This window comes from Oenanthe melanoleuca, chromosome 2 (genome assembly GCF_029582105.1).
Source record: "Oenanthe melanoleuca isolate GR-GAL-2019-014 chromosome 2, OMel1.0, whole genome shotgun sequence".
NCBI classification, from domain to species: Eukaryota; Metazoa; Chordata; class Aves; order Passeriformes; family Muscicapidae; genus Oenanthe; species Oenanthe melanoleuca.
In genome coordinates this window covers 140,080,539-140,102,920 of record NC_079335.1, presented here as the reverse complement: position 1 = coordinate 140,102,920, position 22,382 = coordinate 140,080,539, and the positions used below count along the sequence as shown (strand labels likewise).

At 44.8% G+C, this 22,382-nt stretch overlaps 1 protein-coding gene across 4 annotated transcripts in view; it reads left to right on the top strand.

Moving 5' to 3' along the window:
- Positions 1 to 16,629, top strand: part of DNAJB6 (DnaJ heat shock protein family (Hsp40) member B6) — a 56,436-nt gene extending 39,807 nt beyond the window's left edge. For 2 of the 4 annotated variants that reach the window (XM_056485075.1, XM_056485074.1), the window contains exons 9-10: positions 6,895 to 7,101; positions 15,022 to 16,629. In XM_056485075.1, the coding sequence (XP_056341050.1) occupies positions 6,895 to 7,101; positions 15,022 to 15,104 (290 nt within the window). In that variant the 3' untranslated portion in view covers positions 15,105 to 16,629. Of the gene's footprint in view, positions 1 to 6,894 lie in introns of all 4 variants that reach the window. The other 2 variants (XM_056485072.1, XM_056485071.1) reach the window with 1 other exon arrangement.
- Positions 16,630 to 22,382: the final 5,753 nt, after the last annotated feature.

Here is a 22,382-nt window from a genome sequence, read left to right as displayed (position 1 = left end):
CTTTAAAAGGTTCTGATGAAGTTTGGGCAGGGAGGAGGTAACTCCAGGCTGTCCCAGAAGCTCCCTCTTTTTAGGCCAGGCTCCAGAGCTCAGTCTGGTCCAACAGGAGTGGCTGTAGCCATTGATCCCTGATAGCCACCATGGGGAACAGCATGATCACATTTCCTTTCAAAGCAGTGCACTTGTGGTTGGTGTGTGCTGAAAACTCACTTTATTCTACTTACCAGTTTGTTGCAGATTGGGGAATCTTTGTGGTGAAATGTTGCCTTGAGTAGTGATGTGCTGGGAATGCAGGATTCGTGTTGGTACATGCTGAGCTGAATGCAGGATATAATGGGGTTCTTGGGTGTGGATGGGGGTGGTAGGTAAAATCCACCTTAAGAAAAAAAAAAGGAAGAAAATCCCAAGTCTGAATTTTGTGAGGGAGCTGCTGCAGGGCAGGGAGGGTGAGCCCAGCGTGGGGCTTTCCCTGCTCAGGTCTGTGCCACAGGGGTACAGCTGGGCAGGAACAGTGTGAGCTGGCACTGGAGCAGATGAATATGAGGCAAAAATAAAAGGAGCGAGTGCATTGCCAGCTGTTAACGCCAGAAGGGAGAGGGTTGCTCTGTGCATTGAGCAGAAAGCATTGAGCCCTGCCCTTTCCTGGATGTACTGTGGCCAGGCCTCTCCTGGGACAGAAATAGCACTCCATCAGTCTGTCCCTTTTCCCAAATCCCACACCCTTGTTTTTTCCATCACTTCCCAGGACCTTGCCACCACCTCCCCTGCCGTCTCCTGCCACTTCTGGATTTTATTTCCCCCCTTGCAGGAAATGCCTGGCTTGCATGGCTGGCAAGATAGTAGTGCTGGTCCTGGCCTGAGAAAGGCCAGCCCAAATGCCCTAATTATAAACTTCATACGAGTTTTTGGGTTGAAGCAGGGAGACATAACCCACATCCGAGTGCAGTGCCATCGGTGCTGAGAGCTGAGCTGTCAGAGCCAGTGCAGGATGTGAGATAGGGAGAGGAGGGGCTGGGACCCTGGGAACAGGTTTCTGCAGGGCATGGATTGGGAGCTGCTGGCATCTTCAGTTTCTACCCAGCTGAGCACTCCAGGCACCACTTTGGATAAATATTTCCTTGAATTTTACAGGACAGGAGTCTCAGACAGACACCAGGAAACCCTGAATCACCTTGTGTTCTCTGTAACACCAAGTAGATTTGCTCTGGAAGGAAAATGATTGCTAATAATTGATGAAAGACACTGATCTGTGTGAGCTGACTCAAGCCCTCATTGTTTGTCCTGTGCTTTGGCTGCTAAAGTCACTGTTGAAATAAACTCCCTTTACAGTTTACGAAAGTGACTGTGCCGATGGGGCAGCTGCTCTGGCATTCCCCAGATAGTTTCTGAGTGATTTCAGGCTCTTTCAGCTTTCAAAACTATGTGCATCTTTCTAATCAGAGGATTTTAAAATGGCTGCTTTTTCTTGTAAGCATCACATCAGACAGCTAGAGAGAAATTTTTAAGGGCTGTCACTGTCAAACTCAGAGACATTTTCCAAAGAGGGCTCGATGCAACTTTTGGTTTCTATTGAATCTGAGAAACCCAAGAGCACAGGCTGAAAGAGAATTTTATAACTCCTCCTAAGCGTCACAGTGTTAGTGTTTCCTGGCATTTAGAAACAAGTTTAAGAACAATTAATCAGAAGAACTTGCTCAACATAGCCTCTAGTAATGGTGAGGGAGTATATTCCTGGCTGAGCATGTTGTCTGCAGTTTCAGGAGAGGTGAGGGGTGTGTATGTGCACGTGGTTTTGGAAAATACCCTGGGCTGGGTGTTTTATAATGAGCATCCATCCTTTCCAACAGGAATTAAAAGAAACTGATGATCTGGCAACTTTCTGAAAACAACTTTCAAGGTGTGGTCCCCCAAATTAGACCATTTCTGTGTTTTAGTGGAGTCACTCGGTCTCCTGCTGTCTTCTCTGTGCTATCATACATTAGATATGAAGCTTTCATGAGAAGAAGCAAAAGATCCAGTTAATCTCCAGGATTTTTTCAGCCCAGGGTAATCTAGGCCTGTAGACAGATCTGTTAGATGAGTTCTCAGATTGTACTGGTTCCTGTAAAACATAAGATTTCCGAGCAACTGTTGGACTTCAGTCTAGGAAGAACCCTGGTAGATTCTGCCATGGTAAATATTAATACCGGAGCTGCTGTAATAATGGAAAAGTTCATCAGTAGAAAAATCTTATCAACAGGTTACAAAGATCATAGTGCAATTCACTTCAGATAAATGTGTTTAAATGGGGATTTATTTCTTTCACTTTTGGTTGCTCCTTCCGTTGCAGTTCAGCTCTCTGCAGCAGCAGCGGATGTTGTTGAGTCATCAGAAACTCCAGTGTCTTCTGTAAGCACAGGCTAAATTCCAAACCCTTGCAATAGGAAGGGGGAAAACATTCAAGAAAGCTTCCCCCACTCTGCTTTCTGCACTCTGTGATGTCAGCCTGCATCAGGAACAGCTCAGGTGAACCTCAGGCTGCCAGCTGAAGCAGCAACATGATGCCTTGGTGTGAATATGATGCCTTGCTCTGAGTTTACACTGCCCCTTAACTTTAGAGTCTGGAAGTGTTAGACCATCCTCCAAAGAAGGTTTGGGTGGAGGAAGCTTCCTGCAAGTGTCTTTGTGGCAGGAGCTTAGCTCGGAGCTAAGTTGTGTCTTTGGATGCAGACGGATGTCCCTCGCCAGGTGCATCTCCTGATGCTGCTTGCAGGACCAGGGGCTCTCTGGTGTTTGTGGCCTCAGGGAGGTGTTCCTTTGATTGAGCAAACTCATGCACCTGCTTTTTATTTCATAATACAGGGGGAAACCCTGATTCTAGGTGTATTTCTTTGGTGAGGTGTGTAAGAACACAGCAGGGCTGCCGTGCGGGAAGTGAGCTGGTGAATGCAAATCAGCAGCTCCATCTCCTCAGGATGTTTACCTGAGCAAACATAGTTCTGTCATTACTGTCTTGCCATTAATTACTGCTGATTCCTGCTAGGATTTCAGTCCAATTCCTGGACATACATGGATATTACTTAAACATAACACTAAATAATAATGCTAGCCTGTGCAGGACTGCTTTGGTGTGAAGTGCTGCAAGACTTACCTGTCCCAGCTCACCTGGCATGTCTCTACCTGTCTCTGTGAATTATCTTCATTTTCCAGGATCAGACACAGACCCTTGGGTGTAGCTGTGGTTCCCCTAAGCCCCACCTAGTACAAGACAGTGTAAAACCGCGGTGGGAGCTCCCAGTTCTGCAGGCACACCTGGCCACAGCCAATATTGCCCTCTGCTGGCTCAGCACAGCGCCTGGGAGCCCTGTTCTTCCCTGCCAGGCAGCACCACTGTCTATCAGAAGTTATTTCCCAGCTCTTCTTGCTCGGAGCAGAAGGCAGCTTTTAGCCCCAGCAAAGCTTTTTAGGATGCTACAGCTCTGTTTGTTTGTTTTTTTTGGTTTTTTTTTTTTTTTTCTTCCCTGGAAAATTCGGAGAACCTGGTGTCACCAGAAAACCAAATCTTAATTATTGTTTTTAAATGTTACTGGCAATGCCAGTAAATCCATAATTTTCAGAATTAACCCTTAGAAATGTAACTTCTCCAAACTGCTAGGTTTTTAATTATTATTTGCATTAGTAGAATAAGATCTTTTGCTTAACACCATAACCTGGATGCTGGTTTGATAATTTCCTCGATAATTTCCCCCTTCCCTGCCCCAGCTGGGGTGGCTGCACTGTGAGCTGGCTGCAGGCCCCCAGCTGGGTTAAAAATAAGCTGGCAAAAAGTTATTTTTAACCCAGGCCAGTCCCTGCCTGGGGTCATGGTGTGGCTGCCCAGGCTCTCACGTGGGTGTGCTGGTGTGGGGGAACAGGGGATGGCAAGGAGGAGCTGTTGGGGGAACTGAGAGCTGAGCTGTTTAATCACCCTGAGCACTCCTGGAAGGTGCTCCTTGGATGGATATTCCTGCTCACAACTCAAGTATTCCTCACCCAGCTCTCACCCCCAATATCAGCTGCCTTCCTAAAAGCCACTTCTAGGACAAACATCATTGCTGACAGAACTCTAGCAGAATTTAAACACTTTTTGGTGGTGATGTCCTTTGTAGCTGACTTCTCCCAGAGCAAATTCTATTCAAGTTTGATATTTTCAGTGATACAATCTGGCTCGAATGTTTAAAATATGTAGAACAGCATAGAATAGTTGATGCAAATCACAGGTTAGTTTTGCTGTGCCAGGTGTGCCAAAGGTGGATGGTCAGAGGAGGATCTGACAGTTCATGCCATGCATAGCACTGGAGTTGCTTCAGTATTTCAATCACAGCTAATGTGATGTTGCACCATTTAACTGATTTGTGGTGCCATCCTGCTCTTCTGCAACTCATAAGGGGGGAAAAGTCTGGGCAATTTTTTGGGGCCTACTTGTTGAACTAAAATTTGCTTTTGCTTTAGGGATATGGAAGACTGAAGGACTCTGTTCTGTGATCAAGATGGATAAAATCCTTTCAAATACTTAAAGAGAGTATTATAAGAGAGAGTAAATAAGAAAGATGGAGCCAGACCTTTTAGTAGGGCCTGTAGTGAGAGGACAAGGGGTAATGGTTTTAAACTGAAGGAGGGTTGATTTAGATACAACAATGAAATGTTTACAATGAGGGTGGTGAAACGCTGGGACAAATTGTCCAGGGAATTGGTAGGTGTCTCATCCCTGGAAAGATTCAAGGTCAGGTTGGATGGGGCCCTGAGACACCCTGATCTAGTGGAAGATCTCCCTGCTTATTACAGGAGAGTTGGATCAGATGAGCTTTAAAGGTTCTTTCCAACTGAAGTGTTCTGTGATTCCAAAGGTTTGCTGGTTCCCTGAGCCCAGTACTGAGGAGTTGTGTCATGTGCCTGCTGGGATCTCTCTGTGATGCACAAACACACCCAGAGCCTCAAGAATGGCCTCAGCATGTTTCCCATTCCTGCATCTATTTGTGAATATACATTTTAAACATACATTAGGTGAGACTTTGCACATGAAAAAGAAATCCATGCACTTTGTGTTTTCATGGGAGAGGAGGGATCTCCTATTTCTGGTGCACTGCAATTTGTTAGGAAGTGAACTCTCTTGACTGGTTTTTGTGTGTGCAGTTGATGTAAATAGGTTCCATGTGCTTTTTTTTCTTAGTCTTGGCATTTTATAGGCTTACCTTCATAGACCTGGTGTCCTCAGCCTGGTACCTGCTTCAGTGCTGTTTGTACTGTGTGTGAAATCCTGTAGCCTCTTGTGGGTAATGATGGCAATTCTGCATCTGGCATTCCCTGAGCTTTTCCTTGTGCTTTGCCTCTTGTAGCTGGAGTCTTGGTGCTGTCCTGGCAGCCTTCTCCTACTGCAAGGAGAGCCATACACCCCAGGTTTCACACTGGTGTGATACAGGCAGGGACTAAATGCAGAACTTGTTTTTGTGGTGTTTGCTTGTGCCTTTGGAAGTGGGGGGGACACCAGGTACAGAAGCAGGAGTGTGGAGGTGGGGATGGGCATTTAAGCAGTGGGGAAGGAGTGTGCTCTGCTCAGGCAGATGACTGCACGTCCTGGAGCCTCCTCTGCTGCAGGGCCTCGGGTGCCTCACTGTGAAATGACTTTTTAAACACACCTTGCCTCCTCCTCCTCATGCCCTCAGAAGCATCTCCCCGTGTACGATTACAAGGTAAAGACACTGCAGCCCGTTGTGTCTGGGAGTGGTGGTGTGGGGCACACACAAAGTGGGTGTTCCTGCTCTGTCCTGTGTTTCATATGTGGTGCCTTCTTCATCTTCAAAGCATTTTCCAGCCATGAACTAAGAGCACACGCATTAGCTGAGAGCACACACCCCTCCCTGAGCAGCTGATGCCGGGCACATCCCAGGAAAATCTTCCAGAATATGACACACCACTTTTGATGAAAATAAAATTATGCCATATTTCATCATCTCTATTAGAAGTACTTAAGTAATTGAACTAATGAAACTTTAAAAAGCCTTTAAGAGACAAATGTGGTACACACCTTTATTCCCAGTCTTTCCCTCCTGCCCCCCTTATTTTCCCTGTTGAACATCTTTTGTTGACTTTTTGGGGTCTGTTTGTTTTTCAGTGTGTGGTTTTGCTGAGTTTTGTGTGTATTATGGTAGTTGATTTCTCTGCTTTGCAGCAGTGGTACTGTTTACAGTTTCTGCAGCAAAGGAAAGTGTCATCTGCAAAACAGCATGAGTATGGTGGGAGTACCTCATCTTTCATACCAGTTTCTGCAAACATTGGGTTTTATTTCCATTGTGTTCATTGGCCTGTGCTGTGTGTGCCTGCCTTGCCTCTGGCTGTGTTTACCTCTCACACCTTCAACATGATTTCTTGTCTTCATGTGTTCCATCACACATCTCCACCATCCTTCCAGCTGTGATGTCAAAGATCCAGCCCCTCTGAACCCATATTGGCTTAATTCTTGTCCCACCGCCTTTGCAGCCAATTTGGGTATTTATCTCTTCTTCCCTCTTCCCTTGAGTAGGACAGTCCAGCTGAGGTTGAATGAGATGACCTGCTCTGCACGGGACAGAAATCCTGTCCAGGGCCATGTGCTCAGCTCCCTCACCCTGCCTTTTGGGAAAATGGAACAGTGGCCCCTGAGTCATCATATCTAGTGTGCTGTTTTGGATGGCTTCAGTGTAGTGATGGCCACTGATGGAGCTTTCTGCTCCAGACACTCCCAGCCTGCAGACACACAGGACTGTCCATGACCAACCACAGCCAAGACATTATTTTGTGACCCCTCTCACCCAGCCCATTTCTGAGGGCTTTTTCCCCAGGCTGAATGGATGCATTCTGGGTGCAGCTCACTTTTCTTGCGTTCTTTGCCTTTTGCAGGGGAGGCAGACGAGGAAGCCTTTGCTGAGGAGTGCAGACGGAGAGGACAACACGCTCTGCCCTCCCAGCCCTCCAACCTGCGCCTGCTGAAGCCTCACAAAGCTGCCAGCACCCCCCGCTTCCCCTGCCACTACAGCAGCGATGAGGTGGAAGAGCAAGACAGAAGCCGGGTTATGAGCAGCTTCGAGGCCCCTTTTTATTTATCAGGTGTGCAAAAGCGTGTTGGTGAGAAATGTGCAGAGAAGGACCCATCACATAGTCAAAAAGCAAACCCAAAGAGCCAAGCAAGAAGTTGGTGCTGTGTGTTGACTTAATGGTAGTTCCCTGGCAGATAATTAATAGCAGCTTGTTTGCCTTCATCCTGCTTTAGCTCTGATCTTCCATTTAGCCTAGATTCACTAACGCCCTGGGAGATTTAAGGATCCAGGGCAAATACTGTTGTGCTGCTGAAGTGCCTCTGCTCTTTGTTGTTAAAAGTGAAGGCATTTTAGAGGTTAACTCATCACAATACTTTGCACATTCATTTACTTAAATTGTGCTTGGCTTCCTTGTCCAAGGAGAAGTTCAGCAAGTTGATGCTATTTCTGGAAGCTGCAATTTTAGGCAACTAAATCCTAATAAAGGAGGCTGAGAACGTTCAGGCAAACGTGGCAATGTGGCAATTGTCTGGGTTATTTTTGGAAGTAATTAGTCCTTTGATATATTTCCAGTCTGTAATTTTTTGGCAATGTAGTCCAGAGGCTATCTTGGACAACAAAGTCCTCAAAACTACTTAAGTGGAACCTGTGGTCAGAAATCATCCAAGACTGTGAGGACAGGTTTTTCTGAGATGAAGGATGCCTTTCTACTTGGATGCCCAAACCAGGGACCCTTCTCGTAGTGTGAAATCAGGTGAAGTTCTGGGAAGTGTGAGCCTATGAGGCTTCTCAGGGTAAACACAGCACATGAAAAATATGCAGTGTATCCCAAAACAGGTGCTCCCAGAGCTGTACCAACCTCCACTGTATTTATGAGCCTTTAAACATAACACTGTCTTTTATGTGGAAGACCTAAAGATATTATGAAGGATGAAAGATTGAAAAAATAGAATAATTTAGATTAATGTCTTCCTGATAAGTTGCTGGAAGCTTTGTCTTTAAACATGACCAAGTTGAATATTTTATTTAAAAAAGAAAAAAAGGAAAGGAAAAAAAACTGACAAAAAGTTACAGAGGCCTGAACGTAAAGTTCTGGGCTGATGTCCTGAAGCTTCCCATGCAAGGGCAAGAGACAGGTTTGGTCTCCTGTGTCTATGGCTGGCAAAACAACTCTGCCTTTGGACGCACAAAGATCTCTGCAATTACAATATTTTGCAATGGATTCCAAGGAGCAGCTGAGTTTGACATGCACCGTGCAATTTTTGGAGCAATTTGTAAGATTGCTTAGGACTTTTTGCTGTGAATTTATTTATGCTCCAAGACGCACAACTTTGCAATTAAAATTAATTTCCAGAAGTATTAATGCAATCACAAAATACTCTCTTCTACCAGTAGATTGTGAGTTGCCAAAAAAGACTCAGGGTGAAAACTTGATTGCAGTGAGACTAAGATTTTACTGTTGCTTTAAATATTTTGCCTGCTGTTCCTCTGATGGACAGGGCTGCTGAAGGACTGGTCGAGTCAGTCATAAAAACCTACGTGAGTGTCTTAATCCCTCCCTGGGGAGTTTGTGCACGAGCCCTGGCCAGTAATGCCATTTCCCTTCATGGGTGCTCACCTCTGCTGACTGCCTTGCCCTGCAAGCAGCTTCACCAGCACAGCTCTGTAATTACAGAGACCACTTGACTCGCTTGGCTTCTCATCCATCACTGCCGTGCTTACATGGGCCAGCAGAATCTGTTTCTGCCTTGCTCCAAAGCCCTCTCAAATTCTGGGAAACAATCAAGTTCAATGGTCTCAAACCAGGTGCAGTTCCACCTTGACTCAGACATTTTTGCCACCACCAGCATCAGGCCCTTGACAGCAGGACCATGCAGCAGTTTTAGATGTTGTCTCAGCACCTCAAGCAAACCCTCAGTCGTTGATGATTCATTTGCAGTGAAATGGTTTTCTTTTCCCAGCTCTAAGAATGGGACTGTTTGAATTTTGATTTGTAAGTCAGCAGGAAATTTAAATGAAGGAGAAGGGGAGAGGTTTCATCTTGACTATGTGGTGGGAATCCCTCTGGAAGTGGCATCTCTCTAGTGCCCAAGAGGAAAGGCTGGCCAATTCCTTTAGACTGGCAAATCCAGAGGTGAGATGAATCCTCTCCTTAGTCATCACAGTGGGAATTTAATCAAAAATGTGAGTTTAATTTAATTCTCCATCTATCATGGACACTTTGTGTTTTAGTGGAAATTGCTCTGGAAACTGTTTCTGGTTTCACAATGGCCTTTTAGAATAAAACTTCACCTCTTGTGCTCTGAATTTGCTGCATATCTCAAACAGCTCTTTAGCTCCCAACAAGGAATTTTTGAAATAAGAATTCAGATACTGCAAGTGTTATGCTCCCTGATAGTGTGGTACATGGCTGACTGGTGGGATCTGAGCTGTGTCAAAGTGATGTTAATGCCAGCAGAGACCTGGGGATGGCAGCTGTTAATGCCAGAGGTAGTGGTAACTACCCTTTAAAAACTACTGCTTTGGATTTGAGAATTTTCACCTTTATCCATCAAGAATGATTGAAATGTTTAATTGTTAAAATAGTAAAAAAATATTATCAAATTTTATTATTGGAAAATAATATTGCAAGGTTTGCTCTTCCTTTTCAAAGAAACAGCTTGTATTAACCTACAGCTTACAACATTAATAATTCATTTGTTGCTGCATTTTCATTTGCTGGCATCTGTGAAGAGGAAGCCACTCTAAAATAACTAGCTTAACTAATCTTGATCCTTTCCTAGCATGGATTCCTCTGCTGGAAAGTTGAGCTGTTTGTCCTTAATTTCATCTTTAATTCAGTCTCTGTTCTTTCTACCAACATGCAGTCTCCTGAATTACACTTTACTAACTAGTAACAGTGATGTGCTTTGTTATCCAAACTAATTACTTTATAATTCCATCACAAACTTCGTTTTGGGCATGTAATGGAAAGAGAAAGGAAAGCAAAGCCACTGTTTTTTGTGGAAATCTAATCCATGAGCAATGCTGGAGGTGTGGAGATGGAGTTCCCCCTCCCTTTGCTCCACATCCCCTGGCTGTAACTGTGCAATGGGATGGGGTAACAGCTGTACCCCTGTGGGGCAGGGCTGGGAAGGCTGGCTGGTGGATTTGGAGGCTGGCTGGTGGATTTGGTAGCTGGCTGATGGATTTGATAGCTGGCTGGTGGATTTGGTAGCTGACTGGTGGATTTGGAGGCTGGCAGGTTGCCCCCAGGCTTAGCCCAGAGCTGCCTTCATGCATGGTGTTTTGGCTGCTGGTAGAAAATCATCCTGTTACTCATCAAAGACAGCTGGGCTGTGTGTAAGGGCTTCCGTGGCTGCATAGCCTTGCAAGCTTTTGCTTGCCATTTGGAAGTAAAACCTTGGCAATCTATTCAGTGTTGGTGTTACCCTAATTAACAGGAGGCAAACAGGTGGAATCTGGCTTGGTGTGTTCTTGTGGCAATTCCAGGCAGAATTGGTAAAGGAAATAGGATGGTGAACAAGCATGAAGGAAGGCCCCTGCAAGTTACTAAAGCTTTTCTGTCCCCTAAAACATCAAACTTGGGATTACATCACTGGGTTGGCCAGTGACACTGGAGAACTCACCCCTTGGATTTAACAGTGTGGATAATTGAATAGTGGAACAGCATACCTAGATAGGGTGGGATGTTTTGTCACCCCAGGTCTTGGCTAAAGGCTCCCTCTCCACCATGCTCCATGGCACAGGCAGGAGCTGTGGATGAGGAGAAGGAATTAGTAGGTCAGGTTGTGCTGTGTGCTGGGCAGTGGCTCAGGCTGAGAGGAGGGAATGTGAAAGTGTAAAGTTGTGATTGCAAATTGAGTCACACATTAAATTATACTGAAGCTGTGATCTGGGGTGAATTTTTACAATGGCATATGTGAGTGTGATCAGTCTAAAATAACAGAGGGTGGCTGCAACTCAGAGGTAAGCCAGCTGCCTTTGAAATAGCAGTTTATTGTTTTGATTAGAGAGACATTTCTAAGAGCAGAAAATTAGAAAGAGCAATATAGAGCCCAGCTTGAAAGTGCCTCACTGCCCTTTTAAAGCTCTGTGGGTGGTGGGGCCATGGCTGTTTCCATGCTTTGAAGAAAGGCCACAATCTTAGCAAAAAGTTGGTAGATCTTGGAGAACATTTTCTCTGAGACTTGAGCAGAAAGTGTGAACTTTCTGCTCCCACCCCCACACTCAAAGTTTCACTCTGAAAGTGGAAGGAGGCTCCTCCAAAGTCTTAACCTTAGCAGATCATTACAAAAATCATGCCCTGGCCCTTGTTGCTCACTGACCTGGCCCGAGCAGCAGCAATGCTGTGTGTTGCCAGTTCTGATGGAACACCTTGTTTCCTTCTGCTGACTCCTCTGCTCCTCTGTGCTGGCAGAAGGAAGGTGGAGCAGACCCATGGCCACTCTCTGCATCCTGGTAGAGCAGGCAGATGTCAGACAGGGCAGGAAAAAGCAGGATACCAGAAATGTTCCCCGGGACACTTGTGCCTTTGGATGTGCACACCTCCCTGGCAGCTGCCACCCAGGAATGCCATGAGTTTCACACTCAGTGACCCAACAAACTCGTGACCCTGGCAGGTGCAGATGGCAGGGAAATGAAAAGCCAGAAGGAAAGTCAGTCTGGGACACAGCAGAAGAGCTTCCCAGTTTATTTGGGTCCTTGCTGAGTGATGGTTGAAGGAGTTACACCTGAGTGTTTCTGGAAGTTGTTTGCAGCCTTCAGCAGCAGCTTTATGAAAGCTGGAATAGCTTCTGTGCTCCTTGTGGCTCTTACAGAAGTAGAAAAGAAGGGGATGAAATGGAGAGTGGGTTAGCTGATGCTGTTTGTTTTAGACAAGAATTATCCAAGTAAATCAGGTGTAATTCCTAATGGTGTGGATTCTTGCTTCACCTATCTCTGCTGCTGGCAGCTGACAAAAGCAAGAAATATCAGCTTAGGGAGATTTCTATCTGCATTTGAGTGAATCTGTTTTCCAAACGTCACAGCTTGGGGAAGCTCTTGGCAACCTGTTCTCCCTGTGCCCTGTGAGGCATTTCTAGAGTTTGGGTGGCTGAAGATTGCTGCTAAGGGTGGAAATTTGAGCAGCCTTCTCCAAGGCCAGCACTGTTTGGCTGAGGGCAGTTCAGCCTGGCACTTACTATGGGAAGTTTCTATGGACACTTAGGGATGCTGGCAACTCGCCAGGACACAGGGTCACTGCAGAGTGACCAGTCATGGGGCTGCTGCTTTCTAATTCAGATTTTGTTGTCTCATGACTTTGGGGCTAGTCTTGTAACCAAGACAGCTAAATAAGCTTTTAATTAGTGCTGGTTGAAGAATTTGAGTGAAATATGCACTGAAGGGTTACATCTTCAGTGTGCAGTTCTTATTTATGTTAGGAGCTGCTTCACTTGTTTGGATTGGGGTTTTTGGCTGTTATCACCCAGCATAGCATTACTGGAGCAACAGACTGGCAAAGTTTGACCCATCCTTTCTTCTTAGGTGGGGGAAGAAAAGGAAATGGCAGACAGTGAAATTATTTATCACAGCAGGCTCATAACAGAAAAGACCTGGCAGTTTTCTCTTGAGGAATACTCTGTGTTTGTGTGTTATCTCCTACTTTGGGCAATCTCTTTCTGTGTGTCAGTGATAACGCTTGAAAGATTTCCACTTTTCAGCCTTATCATTCCAGGGGCTGGTGGGAGACCATGTTGTCAAATGCCTAAATATCTTCATACCATAATATTTTAACATTTAAATGGTTTCATTTATAAGACAATAAATTATGTGGCATTCACTTCAAGTCATAATTTACATTGACTTAATATTTTTAAGAAACAGTTGCTAGAATTGCTTTCAAAATCTCAAGCATTCGAAAAAAATGAACTATTGCAAAAAAAAAAAAAAGTGTAATGACATAAAATAGCAGCATCAAATGCTATCATGCCTGGATGTGGAAACCTTTTAGAAATACTGACACTTGTTTGAGAATGAAAAATGAAAAAAAATATGTATCTAATACCTGCTAGGATTTAATGATCCTTTCCCAAATATCTGTGTTATTGTTTCATAGTTATTCCATGAGCCAGTTCTGATCAGCTGAGGTGATGGTGTTTTTCCTTCCAGTAAAGGGAGGAATCCTTTGAATAACACCCCCCAGATGACTGATTCTCAGGAGTCAGCACATCTCTCATCTTTTCCACCTCCTTTGACCTCTGTGGGAAAGCAGGGAGATGCTTGAGCCCTTCAGGGATGGGTGCCTTACTCAGTGAGTTGAATGCAGAAGGATCCTTTTTTTGGTGATGTACAGGTGACCAAGGGGCTGACGTGGAAGGAAACTTCCTGGATGGAGTTCTTAGTGAGGAGATGTTCACACAGTGACTCCAGGGACAGGAGTTTAGCTCAGGGGGTGACAGAGTGCAGGGAAAACCCAGTGTCATCTGCAATTCTGCTAAGCACTGCCAGTTTCCCTCTTCCTTAAACAAGAAAACTGGTTTCCACTCTAACTTTGTGCAAGCTGATCGCTCATGGCAGAATTTCTAAATAAATATCTTGCCTCTTGACTCAGATGATTACAAAAGATGAAGTCATGCAGTGGGTACAGCACAGGAGCTAGAGTGATAACCTAGAACAGTTTCCTGTTGCTACAAGTGAGTGTATTTCCTCTAACCTTTGATAATGTCTTAAATGGTTTTAGCTGAAAGACTTACCTTGTGCTTCTCCCCAAGTCTTAAACTGAGGAAGTTCAGCTCTGCCATGGGCACATCTCTAACTGTGCTTGGGAGGAGCTCTGGTGGGGAGCAAACTGCAGCCACAACGTGGCTTTGTGCTCCCCCAGCCTCCCACCACTTTCTTTTCCCATCTTAATTTTGCTGTTGATAAATTGATGGAGAACCAGGTGCACTGGTGAAACTGCTTCCTTGGGGCCATTTCTGCCTGCCTGCTGACCCAACAGAGGAAAGAATAGGGATTTCCACACAGGCAGAGCTGAATTCCAGGGCCATTCCTCTGAGTCCCAGCCCTGTCTCTCCCTGGATTGCAGGGGCTGCTCTGCTCTGTGCTGGTCCTGGTGCCTGGACTGTGCTGATCTCCAGTGACAGAGCACCACTGAGCTGAGAGATCCCTCCAGCTGTCTGAAAACATCACAGAATGATTGTCTGAGGGAAATGTTTACTGGCTCTCAGTTTAGATTTATGAGTGCACCTGGGTAGATGTGGTGGTTCACACAGTTCACTGCCCGTGAAAGTTGGATTTTGCTGCAAGTTTGGAGGAAAAGGTGATGCTAAACAAGAATTGGTTTTCACACATCTCTGTGGGGGTAATAAACCATTGGAATGATGATCACATGGCTGGAAGCTTGTGCCTACTGAACCTGCAGCAAATAATTGTTGCTTGAACTCAATGCTTTCATGCACCATTGGGGCTGCAGTTGAATATAACCTGTGGTGCATAGTTAAGCATGAGCAGGCTGATGACCAGCATATAAAATATATATTGGTAAACACTGAGCACCTTCTTATTTACTCAGGATTCTTGGCATTCCCTAGTCTTAAAATGGAAATGCAAATATCGTGGTAACTCTGACTACCGTGAGCAGGAAATGCCAGTACTTAAATTGCTCCTGCTGCATAAATCTTATTTATTGCTTCCTTTTTGAAAATTAGTCTGGTTTTGCATGTGCTCTAATTTTGAAGCTTTTCCTGAATGGCTTTGAAGTATTTTGAAAGTTCTCCAGATCTTTTCAAACTTCAAAGATTGGTAGTGTTTTCTTTCTATCCTATGTAAGGGATATAGTAGAATGGGGGATATAAAGGAAATGGCAATTTAAAAAAAAACAAGCCAAGCACATTAGGAAGCCAGACCTTTTCTTTAATATTCTTTAAACCATTCAGAGAACATGTGCTTTTGCTAGAAAGAAAAGTCCATGAATGCTGTGAAAAGTGTTTTACAAGCCATGTTTCCTCAGGATACAAAGAAGGCAGCAAGAGGAGGAAGCAGAAGCAGAGAGAGGAGCTGAAGAAGAAGAAGGCAACCAAAGCGAGTTACTAAAATGGACTTCCCTGCTATGCCAATGCCTTTTAATAATGACAACTTCATGTTACCTTCAAGCACACCTCTTTTGTGTATATTTTTTGATTGTTCACACTGCTACCAAGGAAGTGACTCATGTTTAAAACTGTACTAAAATTGCACTATGTTATTCCTCTTAGTTTCACAGAGTGGCTTTCTTGCCCGTTCAGGTTAGTGAATTCAGACAAGGCAGGTCGTGGTTAGAAGTGTGTTATGTTTGAAGATTGGAAAGTTACAGAATTTCTTACCTCTTCCTTCCCTGGGACTAAGACAACTCTAGTCTAGTGTTTTTTATTTGTCTTGTAGGATATAAAAAGCAAATGCCTGCTTGTCACTGGCATCAACACCAGGCCCATTGAAAGAAGAGTCCTGTTCACTCATGTCATTGGGAGTGGGGCTGAGACATGAGCTCTTATAGGGTAATTTATGCAAGATTAATAAGTGGCTTTTATGGTTGGGTTTTTTGGTTTTTTTTTTCCCAGGCTGGGCAGTTCTGCCCCTGCTATTAAAGTGTTCCCTGATATGAAATTGTATCTTGAAGTTATATCCTCTGATTTTAAGGAATGTAGTGTAATGATGGTCTCCTGTAAGCACTCCTACTGATTTCTTTAGGCTTAGTTGATTCCTGATGAATCATTTAGTGAAATCATTCCTTATTTTAAAAATTTATTTTCAGAACCTAGAGACAAATGATCCAAGTGCTACTTTAAAACTGCTCTTTGTTTCTTCTGAGTAGGTTTTAGATAACAAACATTTTTTTAGCATCCATTTTAGATTTTATCAACTTGTTTCTGCAAAGAACTTATACCTTTATGTATGAAAGCATTTTGCATTGGTTTTATTGCAGGGCAAATTTTGTTTTAGCTTAAAAAGATGTCTTAGATCTAAAAGAAATATGTGTTTCCTGGCAAGATGACTTCCTTGCTTCCCATACTTGTCTCATGTGCATGACACATTGCTTCTCTTAACCTTTTAGTGTGTACAGAGCCCCTCTGTTGCCTTAAGCATTTACCTGCATGTTTCTTGTCAGTGTGTTGTCTCCTTTTTTTAACCTCCAGGTAGGAGTTAGTAGCTTATGGTTTTGTTTTGTTTCTTTTGTCTTCCTCTTGCCAATATGTTGTTGATGTAACAGCCTTAAACCTGGCAATATTGAAAGTCCATAGTTCCTGAAGAAACTCACTCATCCTAACGTTTCAAAGGTGTAGGAATGCACATAATGGTGTAAGAGAGGAGCTAAACAGAAAAGCCAAGTCTGCATTCTAGCATGGTTTGATATAACAAATTCTGGTGTCTCTGGTATCTGAATGGTTTAGCTTCAATTCCCCAATGTAACCCTCTGCAGGCACCACATAACACACAATAACCATTTGTGAACTCTCTTAGAGTCTGTAAATTATGGTTAAGATCAAATAAGGTCTGAGTATCGGTTTTCTGTCACTTAAGTACCACCTTTTTTTTTTGTGCAGTGTTACTAATATTTAAAAATAAAGAAAATCTGCCTTTATACTTTGTCCTCTTGCACTGTACTGTAGACTGGCATCAGTTGTCTGTGGTTCATTTCCATTAAAGTTCAGGCTGTAAGCACAGGGGGGAGAGTTCTCATTCACACAACACCCACAAGCATTCCAGGTAATTCCTTTTGTTAAATCCATGAGCAAGTCAGTACAGTCCCTGTGTCAAATGGCTGATACTGGAAAATGAGGGCTCTTTCTGGCTGGAAACATCACTATGTTGAGAAGAGTACACTTCAAGCAGAGCTTGCACATTTGCCATGCAAGGAATATTCATCCTGGATAATGCACAACACTGAACTGCATCCTGGTTAGGCTGCTTTCCATACAACAGGGGAAATGCCCCCCATACATATGTTAGTTTAAAGCTGTTACTGCTCATTATTTGTTGGGGACATGGTGCATGCTTTGGAAAAGCAGCAGAGGTGGAGGAAGGGAGAGGTGACACAGCACAGGGCTGGTCTCCCCAGGGCTGTCCCTGTGCTGGGAGCAGCCTCTGTAATGGGACAGAGTGGCTCCAGATCAGGAATGTGCCTCGAAGAGTTAGAGCAGACAGGGATTTGGTACATAAATATCTCCTTGACTCAATCCCTGTGTTAGGAGGCGTGTAGAGCATTAATTAGGAGACCTGCAGGCAGGCTCTAAATTAGTGAGGAAAAGCCTGCCTCAACAAAGGCATCCTTCTCCAGGGGAAGGGGAAGGGTGCTGCCCTCCTACACCCCAGCCTTCCACTGGGAGAAACTCCTGGGAAGCAGAGTCCCCAGAGGAGGGAACCATGGGCATCATCTCTCCCATCACTACCTAGAATCTGTCCCAGCTTGCCCAGAAAGCAAGAGACATGGGCCATGGCCACTGAGCCTAATTCCTTCTTTCTCAGCCTAATTATTTGTGGATTTTAGCTGAAGGAGAGCTGCTCAAGTGTAGCATGGCTGTAGCACTGTGTTCCCGTGGCTGAGCTGGAGCTGGAGCTGTGTCTGCAGGAGCAGGGACATGGTTCTGTGTCCCACTGCCCCCCTCTGCCACAGGTGAAGGCTGCCTGATGATGTGGGTGCTTAAATATGTGTTGGGGTAGGAAAAAATGCAGGTGGGTGTGAGACACCACAACTGATAACAGATGATGCTGGCCCAAGAGTGGCTGTGAATAAATGTATTGTGAAGGTTGGGAAATGATTCCTGCCCATCCCACAATACTGCTGTGGAAGAGCTGAGAACAGAAACAGAGCTAGTTTAAATACAGGGCCTGATGTGATGTATAAAATGTACTGCAAAATGATTCTTTCTGTAGCGGATACCTAGGCTCCAAGACCCAAAATATATCCCATAAGAAAATAAATTTACTAGGGTAGCTAACAGTTGAGTAACATGAAGGATACACTGAAAGGTATCCCTTAAAAAGATACACTGAAAAATACCCCAATTTTGAGATAAAGGGCACACAATTGCAAACAAGCACAATGCTGACAGATAAATGTTTCTGCTCCTCACTTGGAAGCTGCCACTGTGAAAATGGTTTAAATTCAGTTGTTTCCCCACACCTTTCAGAGATGTGCACTGTCTACTCTTTGAACCAAGATTTGGCAAGACTTTGATCTAAAATAAATTACCTCAGAGTGTGTGGGTGTCAGAATGATAAAAAAGTATTTTTCAAGTTTTTTCCCAGTCTCTGCTCCGTGCTGGTGCCACCTTCATGGGCAGCTTGCAGACCTGCACATCCTGCTCTCAGAGGTAACACAAAACTCTGTTTCCTTCTGTCAGCCTGGCCTTTACAGAGATTTCCCTTTTCCCCACATTTTAAACTATCTCATGAATAGTATGTATTTCTTGAAATAACACACTGAAAAGATGATGAGTCAAATATCTGGAAAATGTGCACTAATCATCAGGTAAGCATTAAGCTGCCTGTTTTCCCAACCACATCTGAAATATGTGACTCATATCCACTTGTCCTTCAGTAATGTTCCCCCCCATGTGCCACCAAGTGGTGCTTATCAAGTGGTGGGATTAGCTTGTTACTAAATCAAATGTCATTGTTTTAATCTATCTGTAAAGAATTCTATTAATTTCCATTTTTTCCCTTTTGTTTTGTGTGCTAGTTACACGGGATTCCCTGGATGCACAGGTTAGTCCTTCCTACATTTCAGATCTTGGTTATCTTGTGCAGTTCTGCTCTTTTATGTCCAAGCTGAGCTCACATTTTAGGGCTCTCTCTCTTGTTTCCTTGCCTGGGGATTACCTTGCTGCCCTGTAACTCACACACTGATGGGAGGCTGGGGCTGGCATTTTTGCCCCTGAATAGCTAGATTTAATTATCTTCTTTCCAAGTGGGAAGCTGGTCTTGAGAGACTTTTTCTCACTGTTTGCAAAACTTTTCTCATTGCTACCTGTTGCACTAAAAACTCCAGGCAAGGAAATTTTCCTCCCCTTTGATGAGAATTAAAAGAGGGCACTTACAGCCACATACAGATCTCAGGAGATGTTCCTACTTGGAGCTGTGATTGATTCACCTGCCCTGTGTCAGCACACTTTGTCTCTTCACAAGCTCTTGTAGCCAAAAAGGATTAGGTGGGGTGTTAGGAAGTGTCAGATTTGTTATGTACCTTGTTGGTGCCCTCTCAGGCACCAGCTGTTAACTCCTGACAGCAGGAGAAGCACTCACAAAGTGCCTGAGCTGACATGAGGTGACATTTCCAAGCATGGGGCACGTTACCTCGCTGCTCTCACCATGACAAGAAGGGACTGACCATGTCACTTGGCATATCTTGAACTACAGTTTCAAGTATCCCAGACTTGAGATAGGCAGATCCTGCCTCTTCCTGAAGGCCACAAGTTGTCACTGCAAAACCAGCCCAAAAAGTAAGAAGTGAGTGTGAGAGGGAGATTCAAACACTTGCTCTGATAACGAGTCTGAATACTTTGATTTCAGGGAAACGCCTCAATATCTGCCTGGAAGCAATCATGGATTTTCTAGGATGTCTTCAAGGAGGGAATGGGACCTCACTGTGCTGGCTGGATGTGTAATTGCATCTCTTCAGTGTCTGTTCCCATTGGCACACACATACACCTTTGTACTGAAACAGCAGATGTCATATTTTCCATCCCTTGTTTGGGAAGTGCTCATCCTTTGGTCAATGCTGAGCAATTTGCTTGTTCTTTAAGCTGCTGGTGGTTGAAATTTAATGAGGTATTATTATATGGCAGGTGTTATTTTTGCATTATTTCAATGTTAAGAGATTGCAGCTGGGAAAATTTCCCTTAACTTAAAAACAAAACTTACTTCCAGGCTTTTGAGACAAAAGCCGAGATGGCAAAATCATGGATCACACCAAAGCTTTTATGCACATACACCCCTGAAATAGGGGTTAAACCTATAAAATGTGTTTCTGCCTGATTTTTTGAGTTCAGATGTGTGGCACTTTTGGATGATTTCAGATGTTCAGATGAGCAGTGCTATTGCATATTGCTACATCAGGAGAGGGTTCGCAGCTCTGTAACAGATTGCACACTCAGAGCCAAGGAAGGGAAGGAGCACTGAGGAGAGGTTTTGGAACACTAAAAAACCACTTGCACAGTACCTAGAAGGGACATTCACCACAGGTGGTTGGCTTGATGCTGGCAGCAGACACAAGCTACAACCTGCCATCCTGGCAGAGCTGTGACAACATGGGTTTGACTGCTCTGGGATGTGAGGGGAGGAGGAACCAGCACTGGAGCCTTCCCTGGGCTGTGAGTCACCCTTTGTAGCCATGAAAGGGTTTGTCAGCTGCCTGGCCCACTGTCCTGTCTTTGACAGTGACTAATGTGGCTGCCTAGGGGAAAGCACACGAACAGGCTAAGCGTGTTGTACCTCACCAATGTGCTTTCCCAGCTCTGGCACTTTGGGGGTCAGAGGCTCCTGGATCCAGAAATGGCCTTTTTGTTACCAGTGTTTTTTGCCCATTAACCTAGAAAGCTGCTCAATACTCATTGTCCTATGACAAGGCATTCGTCATGTGACTCCACTGGGTAATGAGATGGGTGCTGTGGTTTAAAACTCTCTCCTATATCTTCCTTTGGCTTCCTCCCCTCCTCCATCTCAGCATGAGATACTGCCCACCACGTCCTCACTCACCTTTTTCATGGCACTCGTGATTTTACACATCTCACTCATGCCAGCCTTTGGTTAACTCTTTTATGGCTCAAGAGGTTCAGCACATTGAGCCATTCCTTGCAGAAAGCCTTTCCTCCCTTTGATCACCCTCTCAGAATGGGGAAAGATGATTGAACAGTGGCTCAGCTCCATAAATTGTGCTGACCATCTGGACAAGCATGAGTAGCCTATTATCAGCTGGCTAATACTCCACTGACAGAAAGAGAAGTGTGCCCTGGGATGCAGGAGGGGCAGAGCTGGGGCTGGCTCTGCTGCCTCAGTCTCACCAGGCTCTCACAGGCTCTGGGTGCAAACACATGAGCTCATGGCAGTGATGGTATCTCCAGAGTGTGGTCCCACACACCTTCCCTCCCCCTCAGCTCAAACCACGTCATAGGACACTCCTTGGCAGCATTTGGGACCTGCTCCTCCTGACTCAGGCTCAGCTCTGCTGCCACTCTTTGCTCCTCCAAGTGTTCTCTGTCCCTTCCTCTGCTGGGCTGGGGGTCCATGGCCACTGCCAGGCTGCCTGTCCCACAAAGCTGGCACTGCCTGAAGGGTCCCTGCCAGCCAGGGAACCTTGGGAAGGCTCCTGGTGTGAGACATCCCTGCAGGCAGTGCCAGGAGTCCTGGGTGCTGTCACTCCTCGTGTCCCCAATTTCTGCAGCACTGCCCTTTTCCACTGCCAACCCCTTCTGGTTCAATATGCAGAAGATATTTCCCATCTGTAGCAATCTGGGCTGTGAGTTTCCTTGTTCCTGTCAGCATATTTTGTTCAGGGACAGCTGCATGCAAGTGTTCCCTTACTGGGTTTTTGGGTCATCTACGTCATCTGGGAAATCTTGCATGTCTGGGGAAATAGTTCTGAGGAAGCGTCAGTGATGGGAACATCCAGAGAGATGGGAGGGGACAGGGCAGCAAACAGTAACAATTAAAAGTGCAAAGGCAGAACAGCTCCTTGGTCTGAGCCCCCAGAAAGAGGTGGCAGGTCCTGGCAAAGCCCAGAGTGAGTCTGGCTCTGCAGTTCTGGGTCAGATGCAGCTCCACTGTAAATGTGATTTTGCCCAACAGGTTTTTGCCCTGAGTGCAGACACAGACTCAGGTGATGGGTGACCTGCCTGCTGTGCCTCTGCTCCAGCAGACAGCCCTGCTGGCTGTACAGGGAGGAGGTGCTTGGGTGCACCTGAGCCCCTGTTTTTCTCAGCAGGATTCAGGTTTGGTGATGACATTTTCTTTAATCAGTAAAATTACTTCCCTTGGAACTACAGATTTTTCTATCATGATTTCTTAGGAAAATATTATTCAGCTCATGTAATGCAAGTCTGAGGTTGAATTATGAGATGGATGTGATAGAACACGATGGTAATGAGTCACCTCATGTCATGTTTTATTGTGATGTGTCAGCTGAGAAAGGTAGAGAGCTATAGGTGTTTCCACCAGCCCAATTATGAAACAGCTGCTGGTTCATGCAGGAATTAGTAACTTTTTCCTAGGTTAGTTTGCAGATAGGTTCTGGTCTGTCATTTAGCAATGTGTTTTTTTAAGTTGCTAACAATGAACTGCCTCAGAATCTATTTTCCACCCAGGAAAGTCATGGGTCTCTAGCTAGAAAGGGTTATA